The 20,116-nt window shown below is 47.1% G+C and overlaps 1 protein-coding gene across 1 annotated transcript in view; it reads right to left on the bottom strand.

The window, feature by feature from the left end:
• dym (dymeclin) overlaps window positions 1–20,116 on the bottom strand; it is a 48,332-nt gene that overhangs the window by 18,938 nt on the left and 9,278 nt on the right. The window contains exons 9-14 of the mRNA XM_079755860.1: window positions 14,941–15,126; window positions 14,271–14,449; window positions 12,888–13,013; window positions 12,485–12,598; window positions 11,586–11,680; window positions 7,280–7,379 (exon numbers count right to left, since the gene is read on the bottom strand). Of these exons, the coding sequence (XP_079611986.1) occupies window positions 7,280–7,379; window positions 11,586–11,680; window positions 12,485–12,598; window positions 12,888–13,013; window positions 14,271–14,449; window positions 14,941–15,126 (800 nt within the window). The remainder of the gene's footprint in view (window positions 1–7,279; window positions 7,380–11,585; window positions 11,681–12,484; window positions 12,599–12,887; window positions 13,014–14,270; window positions 14,450–14,940; window positions 15,127–20,116) is intronic.

Raw genomic sequence — 20,116 nt, 5'->3', positions numbered from 1 at the left:
GGGGCGAGAGACTAGTGACACAGACAATGAGGATGAGGGGAGAGAGAATCAGACAGGAGGGACAAGGGGAGAGAGAGACTATACTCACAGACACTAGGAAGAGGGGCAAGAGACTAGACTCAGACAGGAGGACGAGGAGCGAGAGACTAGACCAATAGATAGGAAGATGAAGGGAGAGAGATAGGAAGACAAGGGGAGAGAGAATAGATAGGAGAGATAAGAGGAGAGAGAGGGCAAGGTTGAGAGAGGTTATGTCATCAGATTCAACGAGACTTATAGTTCTGTAATACATTTAAATAAAGGGGTGGGATAGTCTAGTCTTGGATTTGAAACCCATCTATCAATGAGCAATAGGCCTTAACCCCTACCTTGGTATTGATGGCGTATCTTAAAAAAGCATATTCAGTGGGAGGTGCTTTGGATGAAAGCTGAAAACTGTCTGAAAACTAAATGCTAGAAGCCTACATAATGGAATATACACGCATTACGTAATTTTATGTCATCTTTCATTTAGCGAGAGAGAGTAAGAAAGAGAGTGAGCGAAAGAGAAAGAGAGAGAGAAAGAGAGAGAGAGAGAGGAGAGACAGAAAGAGTGATAGTGAGGAGAGAGGACAAGAAAGTGAGCGAGAGAGACTGAGCAAGTGAGAGAGCGAGTGAGAGAGCGAGAGAGTGAGAAAGTGAGACATCGAGAGAGAGACCAGTTATGAAAGCCGGACGAGTGAGTGGCCCGCTAAGTGGCAGCAGTTTGCTATGTCTTGGGGTGGTTTTATATAGGTCACTGTCTGACCTGCATAATGCTACTATTGCAATTCCTTAACTACACCAATTTGTTAAGCACCAGGACTAGGTCACCCCTAGGCATAGAGTGTGTGTGTGTGTGTGTGTTCGTGTGTCTATGTGTTTTCTTTCAACTCTTGTCTATGTGTCTCGGTTTGTGTGTCTGTGTGTTTGTTTAACTTGCGTGTGCATCCGTCTATGTCTCGTGTCTGTGTGCGTGTGTTTGCATGCTTGTGTGTGTGTGTCTCGAGTGTGTGTGTGTGTGCGTCTGCGTTTGTGTAGGGGAGACCACCATAGATATAAGGCGGTCCCAGGTATATGCAGTTTATATTTAGTATTCTAATTTAGGTCAAGCCGTGAATAGATTACCTTGAAGAAGTGTTCTTAAACGATTCAAGCGCTTTCCCATTAAAACACTACAGTATGACCACGTCTCCCAGCCATCGGACCTTATTTGAATTAACAAACAGCCCTGCAGCAGCAGTAACCAACGGTTGCTTCTTAATGTGTTCCTCAAAGATCTTCTGATGTCAACACTAGAATACCACAGGCCATTTGCCCTTAAGTCTGGAACCAACTCCCTTGTGATAAATCTCCCTCCTTTACGTTACTCTCCTTCTGAAAAGATGGCAGGTGTTTTTTCCGCTCGTGAAAGTCCAAAAGCCACCTGTACACACCGTGAGGAAGGTACCCTACCCCCGACCCCGACCCCTTAATGAATGTACCGATAATTAACTGATCAATTGGAAAGTTTGAATATGATGCAATCATGTGTGTGACCCAGACAATATTTGAGATAGATAGATAGATAGAGAGAGACAGAGAGAGAGAGAGAGAGAGAGAGAGAGAGAGAGAGAGAGAGAGAGAGAGAGAGAGAGAGAGAGAGAGAGAGACAGGGAGGAACAGTAACAGAGACAGAGAGACACAGAAACAGAGAAAACGAGAGAGAGAGAGAGAGAGAGAGAGAGAGAGAGAGAGAGAGAGAGAGAGAGAGAGAGAGAGAGAGAGAGAGAGAGAGAGAGAGAGAGAGAGAGAGAGAGCGAGAGCGACTGCCTAATCACTGTCTGTGTCGACCGACCACCACGCCCGACCACCAGCTGTCTGTCCGACCTGTTCCCCCACCGCCCAAGGACAACAGCCCCACAGAAACACAAAGAGACCAGAGAGACGCTGCAGCCATCGGAGAGTTGGTGGGGGGGGGGGGGCAGGCAGACTGCCAAGGGCTAGACCGACGAGGACAACCAAAAGAAAAAACAAACGGTGGAGCGGGTGGTTTGACTCAAGAGCCGGTGGAGACGCCTTGTCTGGGTGTATATCCGACCTGATAACAAGGATCCGTTGGCAAAGGATCAGCGCGGGGTTACCCCTTGAGGTGTTCAACTGACACACCAACACATTACCCATTCAGTGGACTGGTGCCTTGCTCTTGCACGGAGCCATCGCAATAATGGAAAAATGTCTGATATCTTTACTAGGGTTGAAAGACATCGTAGAAGACCTGGTTGCCAGAGTGCCTTGGACAGCAGGGGGCTTTTCACTCCATAATGGGACATTTCCGGGTTCAAACCCCAATTTCCACAGTCTTCCTCGGCGTCTAGAGACAATTCAATGGAAGTAGCTTTTGATAACAAACCTGCTGAAATTCCTCAAGGCTAAAGAACACTGATAACAATACTTGATATTAACAACGACTCTTATTTTGGAGATTATACACCAATTAAAAACACGCTTATGCATTTTACATTTAATCCTTCAAACTGCACCTTGATAAAAGGGAAAAAGTTTGTGACCTTTGGGTTAGGTCACCGGTTGTGTGTTTGATGTTCATTGGTCAGGCCGTCCATAGCCCGGGGGCTTTTTGAAGGAAAGCCGCGTCCTTATGTTTTTTATGACTGCAGCAGAATGTAAACGCTAGAGAGTGTCTCCGACGGAACATACACACACACAACGCATGAATAAATGGGGCAATGTGGTCGTGAATGTATACAGTTTCCCATCTGTCCTGTGTGTGTTTGTGTTTTTTTGGTAAATATTTCCAAGTACACAGTAAACAGATGAGGATGATACCACTGACTGCCCCTAATGTCTGGATAATGATAAGTTAACACACAAACATAACATGCAAACACACACACACACATTCTTACAGTGTATCTATTGCGTCACTGAAGTTCCAGTGAAAAGTCTGAACCGAGAAACAACCCACACATATAAAATACGTACACCCACAATCGTAGTGTTTATACTGAATCACTGAAGTTTCAGTGAAAAGTCTAAACTGCAGTTACGATAAGAGATCTCTCTCTCTCTCTCTCTAGCAGCGTAAATAAAAACACACACACACACACTGAATGCGAGGAACATGATCTGCAGGTTTGTCAGAAAGAGAGAGATGAGTAAGGAGACAGATAAAGAGAGAGACAGAGACAGAGAGAGACAGAGACAGAGAGGGAGAGAGAGAGAGAGACAGAGAGAGACACACATTAACACATCAAGAGATTGCATCGGTGCGTCAGCCCACAGCAGACAGCATTAGATGACTCCTCAGTTTTAATATGCCCTTTACTCTCCCCTCTGAGACACAGCAATTACACGTCCCGGGCCGTCCCACATTAAACAGACATCCGCCGCACACCAACCCAGCCCCACTCTAACTATATTGTTTCCAGATGCCAGTCACACGCACGCATGCACACACACACTCACAAGAGTCAAGCCGAAAAATATGTGCGTTGGTGGCCTGAGTGTGTGTGTGTGTGTGTGTGTGTGTGTGTGTGTGTGTGTGTGTGTGTGTGTGTGAGTAGGTTGGTGTGTTCACTCCTCCCCATCACTTTGTTGTCCCCCTTACCTTTTCCCTCATTACAAGCGTTTTCCTATGTTAACTTTACTGTCATTTTACTTGAGAAACGAGGAGGAGAGGGAGCAGGAGAAGGAGGATGGAGCAGGGTAGAGAGAGGAGCAGGAGGAGGAGGAGAGAGGAGCCAGAGGAGGAAGGAGAGGAGCAGGAGAGAGAGAGGAGCAGGAGGAGGAGGAGAGAGAGGAGCCAGAGGAGGAAGGAGAGGAGCAGGAGAGAGAGAGGAGCAGGAGGAGGAGGAGAGAGAGGAGCCAGAGGAGGAAGGAGAGGAGCAGGAGAGAGAGGAGCAGGAGGAGGAGGAGAGAGAGGAGCCAGAGGTGGAAGGAGAGGAGCAGGAGTGAGAGGAGCAGGAGGAGGAGGAGAGAGAGGAGCCAGAGGAGGAAGGAAAGGAGCAGGAGAGATAGGAGCAGGAGGAGGAGGAGAGAGAGGAGCCAGAGGGGGAAGGAGAGGAGCAGGAAAGAGAGGAGCAGGAGGAGGAGGAGAGAGAGGAGCCAGAGGGGGAAGGAGAGGAGCAGGAGAGAGAGGAGCAGGAGGAGGAGGAGAGAGAGGAGCCAGAGGTGGAAGGAGAGGAGCAGGAGAGATAGGAGCAGGAGGAGGAGGAGAGAGAGGAGCCAGAGGAGGAAGGAGAGGAGCAGGAGGAGGAGGAAAGACAGAGAGAGAGAGGAGAAAGAGCGGAAGGAGGAGAGAGAGAAGCAGGAGGACAATCAGGAAGAGGAGAAGGAGCAGGAGGAGGAGAGAGAGGAGCAGAAGCAGGAAGAGGAGAGAGAGGAGAAGCTGGAAGATACAACTTCCGCTTCTCCAAGCCAACTGTTTTGGATCCCCTCTATAGAACAGGATGGCCCTGTTTTCCACCACCACCACGTGGAGACGTTGGGGTCATCCGTTTGTTGTTTACAACACGAAATGTAGCCGGTAACATGTGATAGCAATCGTCCTCAATATTGTTATCTTCATTAAACATCTCCCACAGACCTCTGTGCCACCAACACGGCAGAAACGGGGCACTATTTGGCTGTCAACGCTAGCCGTGAGATGGAAAAAGAGGCTTACAAAAAGGCTCAAAGCGTAATCCTGCACACATTTTCACAGGGAAATAGGCAGCTCCTGTTACACACTTTACATACTGTCACGGAACCAATCTTAGAGGAACCAAATCTAAAAAGTAAAAATGTAAAAAAAAGATTAAAAATGGAAAAACCTACAGGTTCATCCTATTGGCTCAAAACACACATGCCAGCCTTAAAAGGTCGACGCAACGTTTTTTTTCTTTGTAAAACCCGACATCCGTTTCCCAAGGGCCGATGAAAAGTGCTAAAAATCCTGCACAACCACGTCATCGCTCATTCAAATAAGAGGGGGGGGGGGGGGGGGATTGTCAGGAGAGAGTCCCTTCTGGTCTGGCAGACAGCGTGACCTAGCGTGAGTGTCCCAGCCGTGTCTAGACGCGATGACCCACCGTACTGCTGCGGCCGTTCCCAGCGCTTTCTTAGTAGGACACCGCAATCACACAGCCTGCTAGGAGAGCTCCCCTCCACACGTCAAAACACACTGCGGCTAATCCGCCACAACAAGACTCGCATTCACCACTCACGACTGCGGACACGGACTCCAGTCACAATAAAGTAAAAAGGCCTTGTTTGAGCATTTTAGGGATGATCAAGATTTGATAACACCACTTAAATGTACTGTTGTTGATGAGGATGCACTGATTATTGATGTGCTAGCAACACGGATTGGGAAGGGATGGAAACCATGAGTGATTATGAATTCAGATTACCATTCTAACGGAGGCCAACCGAAGGGTTATAACATTTAAATACATGGCCATATAAGGTATGGCACCCCCAAGTTTCTCTCATCCATTTCATTCCATATGAAATCCCCTTGAAGGTCTATCTTCCAATCACAATTCTAACAGACAAAAAATACCAAAAGACTGATCAAACATCTTAAATTAATGGCTTTACAATACCAAATAAAAAACGACACATAGATGTAGAACAGTCCCCAGTCTGTTCAGTAAAGGTCTACCATTTACTTGGCGCATTGCTGAACTGAACTACATCTTCAATAACACAGCCAGAGAGATGAGTGAGAATGACTTCATGTTAGAAATTTGCATACAAATGTTTTGAAGAGGCATCCGATCAAGAGAATGGACACCATGAAAGGGTCAAGGGTCTGCATCTTTAGCGGTATTTGAGCAACTTCAAATAGCGCTATTTCATGATACACACACACACACCGGGCAAAAGGGACAACTTTAAAAAATCCAGATAGATAGACAAGCCTTTATGCACCCTTGGCAGAATTTGGCTGAGTTTAACTAAAATAACTCAGTTTTGAGGTAACACTGTTGGTCTGAAGTCCTTTTAAGTCATTTTGGAAGGACAGCATGACTTGGTATATAATCAGGGTGTTAGTGGGTAATAATAGTACAATAATAGTACAATAATAATAATAATAATAGTACAGGCTAATCATCAGGAATCGGCAGATAGACCTAGTCTGGTTACTAGGTGAGGTCTAACTAGGCTACTAGGTTAGACCGAGTCAGAGTAGAAGGATGGACCTAGTGCGGCCTCTCGGTTAGACAGTCTACAGACAACTACACACAGATGAACATCCACACCACGCAAGAGACCTTGACTTATATCAAGAGCTAACTGGGGAAAAAGACTAAAGCCATACTTTGCTGTAAATGCGAATTGCACTGAACGTTACGACTGCGTTTATCCAGCCATGTGGGAGTGTTGGTTTGTGTGTGACCTGAAACTCACAGCAGTGTTGTCTCTCAGTGTGGCGACAAAACACACAGCAGAAAGGAAATTCAGATAATAATCATGAGAATGAATGTTGAACGGTCAAGTCAATGTAACATAATGTAACAGCAAAAAAGGAAAGTCAAATAGCAGTAGAAAGTCGTAAAATAAATTGTTATGATCGTAAAATAGCATGCCATAGAATATTCATATATGTTTTCATTAAAGTATTTTCCCCAAAATTAACAAAAAAGTTTGTTGAGACCTAATTTAAATCCCATCCAACAGATGCCAATTCTGAACCAATTCCACAGAACCTGAAGGTAAACAGAGGAAGACGAAACAGCATTTCATTAGAACTAAAAAGAAGGGGAATAAAGATGACGACCATCCCAGTACAATAACCCGAAGCCATTGTAACGCTAGACAATAAAAGCCATTGTTTCTCTCCAGCGCGGCGCTGTGGAATACGACCCGGTGTGGCTCACGTACACCTGGTTACTCCAATCTGGCAACGGAACAACCGCCAAAAGAATAGCGCTCACCTACTGTTGTGCCTGTTGTTGCCAGGACTTGTTGCTAAGGAACCCATACAAGTATCATTTCAAAAATAAAGGAAAAAAAAGAATATATTTCTATATTCTGAAATGCCAGAGACAGATTCATATTTTTGCGTCCACTGAAATAAAGTTATTACATTTTTTGGATAAATGCTCCCAAAGACCGGCAGAGCAGATGGTGGGAAACCTGACAAACTTTGCTTGGGTGTGTGTGTGTACGTGTATGTGTATGTGTATGTGTGTGTGTGTGTGTGTGTGTGTGTGTGTGTGTGTGTGTGTGTGTGTGTGTGTGTGTGTGTGTGTGTGTGTGTGTGTGTGTGACTCACGTAGTCGGGCAGTGCGTTGTTGTCTCCCGTCCTGCCCCGGAGGGACTGCGTTGCCTGTTCCAGAACCTTGTTGTGCTTCTTGGAGAGCAGAGCAAACAAGCTACGAGGAGAGAGGACCAGAGAAGAAGGGCTGAACGAGGAACAGTAATAACAGAAGGACAGTCTAGACCGATGGATCTCCATCTTGTTTTTCTAGTGTACCTCTCCAAGATATTTTTTCAGCAAAGTACCCCCTCTCACCAGCACAAAGCATTTTTGGGAGGGTCAAAAATAACAATGACTAGAAATAATGTATGTGCACGGTACTTCATGTAAGTGTGAACATTAAATGGGTGGTGCATATATGTAGAAGGATTTAACGAAAAGATGCATAACTCTTACCTGCTAAAAGTATCTGCTAAATGATTCAATATTTTTCATTAAGGTCTCTGCTAAATGGCTTATATATATGTCAAAGGTGTCTGCTAAATTATTAAATATTTGTCAAAGTTGTCTGCTAAATGATTAAAAGGTTTACAGATGGATAACCAATGTCAACATAGGATAGCATAACCCAAGTAAACCAAAGGAAAGACAGGATGAGGGAACAGATGTGAGGTCCTAAGGTTAAGCTAAGGGTCTTTGGTAACCCTGTAAGTTCCTATGGTTAAGCTAAGGGTCATTGGTAACTCTGTAAGGTCCTTCGGTTAACTTAAGGGTCATTGGTAACCCTGTAAGGTCCTATGGTTAAGTTAAGGGTCATTGGTAACCCTGTAAGGTCCTATGGTTAAGTTAAGGGTCATTGGTAACCCTGTAAGGTCCTATGGTTAAGTTAAGGGTCATTGGTAACCCTGTAAGGTCCTTCGGTTAAGCTAAGGGTCATTGGTAACCCTGTAAGGTCCTATGGTTAAGTTAAGGGTTATTGGTAACCCTGTAAGGTCCTATGGTTAAGTTAAGGGTCATTGGTAACCCTGTAAGGTCCTTCGGTTAAGCTAAGGGTCATTGGTAACCCTGTAAGGTCCTTCGGTTAAGCTAAGGGTCATTGGTAACTCTGTAAGGTCCTTCGGTTAAGCTAAGGGTCATTGGTAACCCTGTAAGGTCCTATGGTTAAGTTAAGGGTCATTGGTATGCCTGGACCATCTTGCCCCCCAGATCCTCTTGGTGATGATGGGTGGACAGACTTGGTTGAGCGTTTGTGTGTGAGCGTGTGTGCGAGTGTGTGTGTGAGTGAGTGTGTGAGTGTGTGTGTGAGTGAGTACGTGCGTGTATGTTTGGATGAGAGATTGTGTGTGATGAGGATGCTTGTAATGGCTTGGGAACACACACATACATCAAGACAGTCAGGGTCAAGTCAGATGCCCTTGGATATGCGGAAGAGGGGGGGGGGGATACACTCACATACACACACACACACACACACACACACACACGGACATGTCAATGCCACTGGTTTGATCCCTGATGCAGGGTTTGTAAAGGCTTATAGAATGAGGGACTTCTCAGTCCTTTCGTCATCTAATAATAATAATAATAATAATAATAATAATTCAAATTTGATTCACAGGAAATCTAATTAAAGCTACAACATTACAAATAAATTAAAAAAACATATACGACAGTATACAAATCCACACAGCCTCCTCTTTCTCTCACATCCACACACACACACACGGACATGTCAATGCCACTGGTTTGATCCCTGATGCAGGGTTTGTAAAGGCTTATAGAATGAGGGACTTCTCAGTCCTTTCGTCATCTAATAATAATAATAATAATAATAATAATAATTCAAATTTGATTCACAGGAAATCTAATTAAAGCTACAACATTACAAATAAATTAAAAAAACATATACGACAGTATACAAATCCACACAGCCTCCTCTTTCTCTCACATCCACACACACACACACACACATACACAACTGAATCCTCCATCCAGGCTAATTGGGCTAGTGAAAGACGACCCCGAAGCAGCTAAATTGAGCTCCATGTTTAACCTGCCTATCTGGGTCAAAGGTCACGCCATACATAATGGAGCTCTTTTGTTCAAGTCAAGTCTCCCTTTTACCAACCGGACCACCAGGTAGGCTACACCTGGATAATAATAAAAAAAAAACCTGCCAGGTTAATCCCCCCATCTTCTGGTTATGCTGAGGCAGTGACAGACAGACAAGGTTTCAACACACACACACACACACACACACACACACACACACACACACACACACACACACACACACACACACACACACACACACACACGTCAATGGCACTAGTTTGATCCCCGGGGTTCTTAAAGGCTTACATGCTGACAGACAGACATCCCACTCCTCCCTCGATTTGGCACAACACACAGCTTTTTATTCTGAAGCAGAAAACACAATTTTTGATATTTCTTGATTTGAATCTGCAGCCAGGGTGGGGGAAACATGAACAAATGAATGTATCACTCTCAGAAAACACCAGAATAGAACAGCAAACAAAACCACGTGTGGTTGTCGTTATGCTGTGTGCGAGAGGGCCGTATCGGGACCAGGGAATTCTACTCCCAGCAAGAAGTTACTGGGTTTGAGCCCCGATATTCATAGTATGCATCCTTGAGCCCGGTGCTGTAATGATGTATCTGTCCTCAGTGGTCAATTACTTTGGAAAAAAGCATCTCCTAAATAGCTACATAGTAATTAGTGTCAACAACGGTACTGCTATGTAATGCTGTTCTTTATCAAGCCTCATCAAAGACTACACAACATGGGAAATGTAGTCTTTTCACCTTGGCAGCGCATTTCCTCTGTATCACACTTTGTGTGTTTGAGTGCGTGCGTGCATGTGTGCCTTCATGTGTTGGGTAAACATAACAATCCACCCAGATAATATCGATAACACAGTTAATGCGTTCCTAAGTACTCCCATTATGGAAATTAAAATCACGCAGGATTAACACACAATATCCCTTCCAGGTGGGTGCTATTTACTGGATCAAATCCTAATAATATGATGATGTTTGAATAGTTGGAAATGACGTGCACATCACGAAAGCAGAGATCAACATTTTGGCCCGGTCTTACATTGAACGATGTTGGAGAGGGAGAGGGAGGGAGAGGGAGAGAGGGAGAGAGACACACACACACACACACACACACACACACACACACAGTGACAGAGAGACGTAGATGGATAGACACAAGACCACACACACTTTCCTCTGTTATCAAAACAGAAAATCTTCTTTGAGGAGGGGCTGACACACATCAAAAGACGTGTGCGTCTGTGTGTGTAGGTAAATGTGCGGGTACGTGCACGCATGCGTGTATATTTGCATGTGCGAGTGTACGTGTGTGCATTTGTGTGCATGCACGTACGTGCATACACACATTCCTTGCATGTTTGTGCATGTGTATGTATGTGTGTGTACATGTACGCGTGTCTGCGTATGTGTGTGTCTTTAAGAAAGGGAGTCTTCCAGTGGAAAAGTGGTCAGGCTCGACTGACCCGATGCGATCGACAGGTAGCGAGGGGACAGACTGTACGTCTGCACACATGATATTTATTAAGCGGGGGTCATGACTCACACAGCGTCAATCAGACTGCCACACAGCGTCACAGCACTGTTTGTCTTCCAGACCCAACCGCTTCCCTGTCGTTTACGAGCACAATAGACCGATGATGATCGCGTTTCCTGCATCGCTAATTACGTCGTTTGCTGAGATGATTGGGCAGCCGGTAAATGATTAGGAGTCGCGGGCTAACAGCAGTGTTTCAACCACAGGATTCCCCATCTCACTCCTTTTTAGGATGCAGTTTGGCTCTGAATCCTTTCTTATAATTAACTGGAGACTTAAGCAATAGCCCTTTTCACGGGGTGAGATGAGTCAGCAGAGAGAAATAGGCCAAATGTTGTCCATAGTGACAGACCTCCCCTCTCTGTGCGTTTTTTGCGTGAAGCACATTGAATAGCCTACGTGTATGAAATGCGCTGTACAAGGCCATGCCTTGCCTTGCGCTAAACTGTCGAATCATTTGTAGTTGACACTTTGTCTCTAAAAGTCCTGTGAGACAAACTTCATAACCGAGCAGGGGCCTAGGCTCATGGGGGCCCACGGGTAGCAGGTGGACATTGAGGGACTTCAACTCACAACCTTTCGGCTGGGAGTAAAACAGCCGACACACACATTTGTTCATGTTTCCTCCACCCCTACTGGTGGCCGATCCAACCATTGGACTACCGTGCGCCCCTCCTACAGGAATGGGGGGGGCTGGATCTAAGTCCATGCACCCGGTACACGGTACACTACAGCACGGGGGGGGGGGGGGGGGGGGGGGTCTACCTGATGATGCGCTGGGCCGCGTACTGGTGCAGGCATCGGAACTGGGCCGACATGTTGGCCAACGCCGCCAGACAGTTGGTGTGCAGGTATTTGTCCTGGGGGGGGGGGGGTCACAAAAAGGTCAGAGCCAACACACAGGTCGAGACTGTTGTTATCTAACGTTACGACTGAGTCTATCGTTCAGCACAATGCTTCTCTACCCAGAGAGGCTTTGTGTGAATTCTGATGCATCTGTGATTTTCTCAAGGCTGTCTAAAGGTAGACCGGGGACGTTGGGAATCAAACCCAGGACCCCTATCAATGGGTTCATTATTCCTGATACATACTTATTAAATGTGGTGTTCCTAGGATTTTGCATTTTGGTTTTGAGAGGTTCTTCATGCTTGATAACAGATCTCTATCCCTCCATATGATGTCCCTTATCAAAAAGAGCCTTCAGAGGCTTGCTGTGATGGACAACCTGAAACGTAATTTACTTCTAATCACATTATCAAAGGGTTATCAAGGTGTGCCTCCAGCATCAGAAAGTGATATTGCTTTATCTCATCCATCGCAATCTCAAGTCATTTCAGTCGATGTCCTTCTATTCCTTAAAGCCGTTTTAATGGGCGAAGTCTCATTGCTCTCCTTTGTAGCCCACAAAACAACGAAGGGGGGGGGGGGGGGGGGGGGGAAGCAGACTATAATCAGGAGTCTGTCCAAGAGAGTCTATTAGCCGACTTTGACATTTGTATTAATCAACTAATGAAATACCATCCTATTTTGCATTTTGTAGGCGTGTAGTGGATACACCATGTGGTTATTCTTATGTTTTGAAGCTTGTATTCCCCTCACTGGAGGCAGGCCTCTACGGTTTCCATGGCCTCTTAAAGCTGGGTGACGGCTCTAGGGGTTCTCACCCTGGTGCGGGTCATGTTGAACTGGATGGTGCGGATGACCACCAAGATGAGCAGGCTGCCCAGAGAGATCTCTGTCAACGTCCGCTCAGTGTACCACGAGATGTTCTTCAACACCTGCAGGGAGGGGGGGGGGGGGGGGGGAAGAGAGAGAGAGAGAGAGAGAGAGAGAGAGAGAGAGAGAGAGAGAGAGAGAGAGAGAGAGAGAGAGAGAGAGAGAGAGAGAGAGAGAGAGAGAGAGAGAGAATGAGAAAGAGAAAGAGAGTAACACACGTTAATGTTGCGGCTGACACACATATGAAGCATTACATGCTTTTTTTAGAAAAAATCCCATGATGCATTTTGAAGTCACAAGCCCTAACCGAACAGCACCCCTCCCTCCTACGGCTGCACCGCCACCACCCACCACTTCGTGCACGGAGCGGTTGAAGGCGTCGTCCTCGGTGAGGATGAGGAGGATGATGAGGGCCATGTAGACGTGGTGGGAGTTCCTCTCCTCCACGTGGTACAGGATCTCCAGGATGGGCATCACCTAGGCGAGGGGGAGGGGACACAAGATAAGGACGGACCCCCCAAAGCGTGCGTGTGTGGGTGCGCACTGCAGACGAGATTCAGGCGAGCAGCCATTGACGTCGTGCCGTGGTCGGTCTGGAGTATCAACGCCAGACCCTGAGAGGACGCACGTGTTGCATCACGACAGACCCAAGCGCCGGCCAGCGTTTCAGCGTATTGAAGATAGCCACACTGGCTCCAGGAAGGGTTTTACAAGCCTGGGAAATCCCTGGTGTGAGCAAAGAAAGACCTCCTTATCTCGGCGCATCACGAGCTCAGATTTTCCCCTAGGATGTCCGCCGTCGACTTACATCCTGTTACATCCAATCTTAGCTCGGGATAGTCCTCAGTAAACAAAAGACGTTTTTTGGACGAGGACGATGGCGGCACCCACCACCAGGGACGGCCCCGCCCACTATCAGTTGCGGTATCGCCCCCCCCCCACCGGCGACAGCACCACACACCGCCGGTGACAACAACGCCCACCATAGACCTCTGAAGAATAAGTCCCGCCTCCGAGGCTCTTGGCTCCATGTTTAAATGTCTACGGAAAATAACATGGGGGGTTTTGAATGATCGTACGTGACGAACTCTGTAGGTGGCCGAAGTAAAAGCTGCTCAGGTTTTGACCTACACACTTCTTCCATCTAGATTCCACTTTGGGTTTTGGATTGTCGGTGCTGTTAAAGTAGTTAACTATTGAAGAAGCATTATGCTAACGCAGATCTGCGCCGACTTAGGGCGTCACGACTCTCCCAGTCGAGGTTGCATAGCAACGGCGACGTTTCATAGGTTGTCTTCACCGAAATGGCACCAGAGCCCGCCTGCGGAGGGGGTGGCACCAACGCTGCTCGTCCATTCACGTGGGAAATGACAACCATGTTAGGTTGTGGATGGTTGCGAGCAACTCCCGCCTCCCTAACAAGTATGACGCATGAAGTCTGCGCAGGTCAGAACCAGCTCCCGGTTAGCATTAATAATAGTTCAATACTTTAACGGCCCCGACAATCCAAAACCCAAAGTGGAATCTAGATGTAAAAAGTGTGTAGTTCAAAACCTGAGCAGCTTTTACTTCTTCGGCCACCTACAGGGTTTGTCACGCACGATCATTCAAACCCCCCCCATGTTATTTTCCATAGACATTTAAACATGGAGCCAAGAGCCTCGGAGGCGGGACTTATTCTTCAGAGGTCAATTGGTGACAGCACCACCCACCACCGGTGACAGCACCACCCACCAGGTTGTCCATGTCGGTCCTTGAGAGCATGTAGGTGCGCACGTTGGCGTTCTGGTGCAGCAGCGTGTACAGCAGCAGTGTGGCCTGGTCCGAGCGCTGCTGCTCGCACAGCGCCGTGTACAGGCTGTTGAAGTTGATCTGGAAGCTGTGGGGCTGGTCCGCCGGCAGGGTCGAGGTGTCTTGAGGGGCGGGGCACACAGGAAGGGTCACAGGAAGCAGGGGGTGTTACAGGAAGCAGCGCAAAGGGAGTGACGGGGTTACAGGAAGGGAGGAAAGTTACACAGAGTGAAAAGAGGAACGGAAAGTAGGAGGTTGTGAGGGAAGTAGGCCGTGTTACATGGAGCAGAAAGTCTTAACAGGAAGTAGGAGGGGGTTACAGGAAGTAGGAAGTTGCTACATGAAGTATTATTGACCAAGATCAAGATATTTAGGAGATGCACCCATCCTAAACTAAAATGTTAGGGGGTAAGGGGTTAGGACATCTTGATGCCTACAAATACATATACTAGACATTATGGATTGAATATCCTCCCAATTATGTATGACTGTTATTAAGTATCAATGGTACACTTGGGTGACTGTTCAAGTAGCATATAAAAAGTACATACAAGGAGACACAAGAGCACATAGAGTACAAAATGGAGGTCTTGTCCTGGCAGCCCGAGGTTACCTTGGGTGTTTCTGAAGCAGGTGACTGCCTGGCGATAGGGGTTGGGCCAATCGGGGCCGTCCGTCAGATTGGCCAGAACCAGCAGTAGGAGAAGACTCTGATTGGACAAGGGCAGAGGGTTGGGCTCCTGGTCAACCCCGGCCTTAGCTCCAGATCCGCCCAGCGTGAAAACGCTCCATAGACCGCCTGTGTGTGGAGAGAGGGGCACGTGCATGGTTTAGTGAGCATGTAAACACACACACACCCACACACACACACGCACACACACACACACACACACAGTGTGTGGAGAGAGGGGCACGTGCATGGTTTAGTGAGCATGTAAACACACACACACACACACACACACACACAAAGTGTGTGGAGAGAGGGGCACGTGCATGGTTTAGTGAGCATGTAAACACACACACACACACACACACACACACACACACAGACACACACACACAAACACAATTTTAATTTACTGCTGTGTACTTGAATATGATTTACAACGGTGGCACAGTGTGGATAATCAGAGGGATTTATTTGTTTATTACTGTCAACCAAGGTAATTCAACGTTTCTAATTTAAACCTTTCCTCCACATATCCTTCCAGGCAATAATAACGATTGGTGATTCCGTTTGGGATTGAGGAAACAATTTCATTTGAAAAGAGGATTAGCGATTGTCTTTTTTCTAAACCCAAAATTTTATAGCCATGAAAACCTACTAAAACATAAATAAGCCAGACGCCACAACACTGATAAAAGAAGTGAGGCCTGCTTTTGAATCCACGTGAAATAAGGTGCGTGTCGCCATCTAGAGGCGGGACTAGGAACCGCAGGATATTTCCGGCTTGACTTCCACTGAACAGTGGAAGTGTTTTGGTGTCCTGTTGCGCAGCAGGATCAGATGGAGACCGCCGGAGGCTTTATTATAGGACAGCGAGGTTGGGGGTGTCTGACTATGAGTACATAGAACGTTTCCTCCGTATCTGCCATTCAGCAGTTGGCAAAAAGTGTTTGAGCATGTTCCCTTTAGACAATCGTTTTCACACCACGATAAAATGGGAGATGAGACAATGACAATGATGTGAGACTGTTAATTTCACAAAATGTATTCTCACAAACAATATGTCTATGTAATATGTCACAAACAATATACAAAAAGTATTCTTTCGAGCCTTTTCAACGTGGTCTATCCAACCTTATGTTACATGCAATGCCGTGACCAGTAAAATTCCTTGAGTACTGTTCAAAGGTACTGTTCTTCTATCCCCCTCAAAGATAACCCCACACAAAAAACAGAGATGAAAAGAGCGAGAACAACGGAACGGGATAAGAATAATGGACGAATGGTGAGAGAAAGAGAGAGAGGGATTTGGAGGAAGAAGCTGTGACTGGCCTCCACTCATCTAATCACTGGCACCACGGTGGCTAGACCAATAGTGCCAGGAAGCCTTGTCCAACGTGCATGTATGCGCACGCACACTCACACACACACACACACACACAGACCAATGAACACACACACACAGACCCATGAACCCACACACACACAGACCCATGCACGCACACACACACACACACACACACACACACACACACACACACACACACACACACACACACACACAGACCAATGAACACACACACAGAGACCCATGAACCCACACACACACAGACCCATGCACGCACACACACACACACACACACACACACACACACACACACACACACACACACACACACACACACACACACACACACACACACACACACACACACACACACACACACACACACACCTTATTTCCCTCAGTGGGTGCTCTTGGTTATCCATCTGGCTTGGTTTCCCCTTGCCTGCCAGTCTGCCTACAGAATGAACCCTATAATGCTACAGTACACTCCCCCCTGATCTGGCCCTGGCCAACTGCCCAGTGGAAACAGAAAAAAGAGGACCGGTAGAGAGGGAGAAGGGAGGAAAGTGTGGTGAAGAGAGGAGGGGAAAGTAGGGCGGGGCTGCGGTTTCAGACGCTGGCATGAGGACGGCGGGCTCGGGAACAAGGGGTCTTGTTTGGGGTCAATGGCTTTCTCTCAAGTTCTGTCCCTTCTGTCGGTCCTGTGTGTGAGCATGCATATAACTGGTCGGCATGGCAGCCCTGTTGTAAAAGGTTTCACATTGTAATCGGGCGTTCAAGAGCACCGGATTCACCGAAATTCGTACAAGATCATGCCAATTATTTGACACTACATATATACAAATATGTGTGTATCTAACCAAAGAGTTTTCCAGCACTGTTCATTACTCATTCAATGATCATTTCTTCACTATCATTAGTAGTGATTAGCTGTCTACCAATACAAAGATTTTTGAATATGGCGGAAATAAGACACCAAATAAAAGAGATTCTTCAAGACAAAAAACTTTTTTGTCAAACAATTGATCCACTGTATTCTTTCTGGGCTTATCGTTTAAAATCCTAAGTCACCCGGTTTGAATCCAACTTGACTTTTATCAGGGAACGTATTTAGCGACTTAAAGCCCCGGTGTTCCTCAGGGCTCACACGTCGGTCCCCTGCTGTTGTCCCTGAACACCAAATACGATCTCCTCTAATGTTTTGTTGCAGCAAAGAAGAAATACTCAGTTAATACTCTTCTATTATTACTCTACTTAATAACACAGGCGCTAATTAACCCAAAAAAGAAATGCACACCAGCCCTCACATAGTACAAACATTGGCGGCTTGTCCTAATTATCTTGCATTTTGAACCATAAGTTTGTTTTTCAAATGTAATTAGGTCCCGCATTCACCGCAGGCTTCAAGTTCTTCCGAATCCGAAAACACGGAAAACTATTTCCCATGGATTTTCTTCATGGATGACTCAGCGCTCGGAGCCAACGCGGGCCCATTAGTCACGCAGCCATGAGCATTACTAATAGTCTGCCTGGACTGTTCCAGAAGCAACGTATGGTCAGCGATAGTCCCACTGTTCCTCCCCTAATGCGAAACACAGGTTTTAAAAAAGCCTTCATCCTGTCCCTAGTGGGGACAGAATGCTTTCCTAATACTGCGTGTGTTTGTGTCAATCGTTATAGTCAACAAACCCAACGTCGTATACATTCACGCCACATATTCCCCTCATTAAAAAAACGACCAGAGAACGAGAGAGAGAGAGAGAGAGAGAGAGAGAGAGAGAGAGAGAGAAAACTAGAGAGAGAGAGAACGAGAGATGAGTGTCTGGGTGATAATCCCCTCTGCAGACACTCCCTGGGCCTCAGACGGTAGTTTGTGTAAAGGAGACAGAGAGAGAGCGAGAGAGAGGCACCCTACACACCAGACGCTCAAACACAGAACGGAAACGGGAGAGCCGCTCTGCTTTGTCATCTGGCGAGTGTTGGGTTCCAGGCGAGAGCCGGTCCGTCTGTGAGAACCATACACACACACACACACACACACACACGCACGCACACACACGCACACATACGCACACGTGGTGCTACGTGAGTGTGTGTCGTGCGTGCCCAGCGCCGTGGTGAACGGAGCTCCGCCAGACGACACACACACACACACACACACACACACACACACACACACACACACACACACACACACACACACACACACACACACACACACACACACACACACGCAGGCACGCATGCACGCACGCACGGCTGAGGGGGTGCTGAGCGATGACAGCTCTATGGGGTGGGGAACAGCGGCAGCAGTACGTAGCACGTAGCGGCGGCAGGCTAGTGTCTGTCACTGGGGAGGGTCATCTGTCCCACCGTGCTGCTGCTGGGGGGGGGGGGGGGTTGTTCCCACCGCGCAGCGGGCTGTGATGTCATACCCATGGAGTGAAACTGCAGAGCCATGCATGCACATAATCATGGTAGGAAATGTATTAAATGATGTATGTATATCATTGATTTGTGTATGCACGTGCAAGTGTGTACCTGTGTGTGTGTGTGTGTGTGTGTGTGTGTGTGAGAGAAAGAGGAGGCTGCAGACAAGCAGGCTCTCTGGGATTTACATAGCAGGACAGCACACCATAACTCACTGTCACCATCACAGACGGACCAGCAGACAGACAGACCGACAGAGAGACAGACAGGCAGACACAGACAAAGAAAGACAGACAGGCGGGCAGAGAAACTGACTGACAAACACAGAGAGAGAGGCTGACTGACTGACGGACTGACTGACTTGGCAGAGAGGCAGACAGAGAGCCAAGACATGCTGACAGACAGACCATCAGCCAGCCAGCCGGGCAGGCAGGCAGACAGACAGGCTGGGTTCCAGAGATGGGTGCACGCACACCATCTCACCGACACGGCAACTGCCACCCACGGAAAGGTCACCCATGTCAGGGTCGACCCCGTGGGAGTCGACCCGTTCTCACGCTCAAAATAACAACAAACAAACTATTGTTACTCGCGGACGCAAACAGACGTGGACACACACACACACACACACACACATCCATGCATGACCTTCCCATGCTGCGCCCCTCTCGCCCCCCCCCCCCCCCACCCCCCTAGTGGGATTAGTTTAGCTGGCACGAGGATCACGTCTTGATCGCCAGATGAGTGTGTGTTTGTTGTCTTTGCTCTGGTGGATATATATGAGAGCGAGAGCGAGAGAGAGCGATTGAGCAGCAGATGTGTTCACTTAAATCCACCGCCGGCTCACTCATCCCCACCGCACAGCAGCAGCGATTGACTTGTGTTCAATCCGGTGTTGAAGCGCTAATCCCGGCGCAGAAGGATATTAATACATCCCGTTGAACAATGCGTTTGTTCCGCGGGGGTAGGATATGTAGCCAATGTCTGTAGGTATGCAGCACACGGCCAGTGCGTGTGTTCGCGTTACGTAAGCAAGCTTTGATCCGCTGCTTTGTATCGCCCGGTGCGTTTACAAAGGACACGATTTAAATCACGCCGAATAAACAGCGCTTGTCAAAGCATGTAAGTGTCCTTTGACGTTGTACGATGTCATTAAAGGAACACATGTTTTCACATAAGCAAAACCACAATCCGCAAAACATATGGAGAGAAATGTGATTCATTGATCAGAAACAACTATCGTTTGTGAATGTTGTGTTTCCATGTGGAATACTACATGGAACGGTGGGCTTTATAGTTCTTTAGTATTAACACTTTAAATAGGATTTCTTTGCACATTTAACT

This window comes from Pollachius pollachius, assembly GCF_949987615.1.
Source record: "Pollachius pollachius genome assembly, chromosome: 18".
NCBI classification, from domain to species: domain Eukaryota; kingdom Metazoa; phylum Chordata; class Actinopteri; order Gadiformes; family Gadidae; genus Pollachius; species Pollachius pollachius.
Note: the sequence above shows the minus strand (reverse complement) of the source record. Positions and strands in the feature narration are given on the sequence as shown.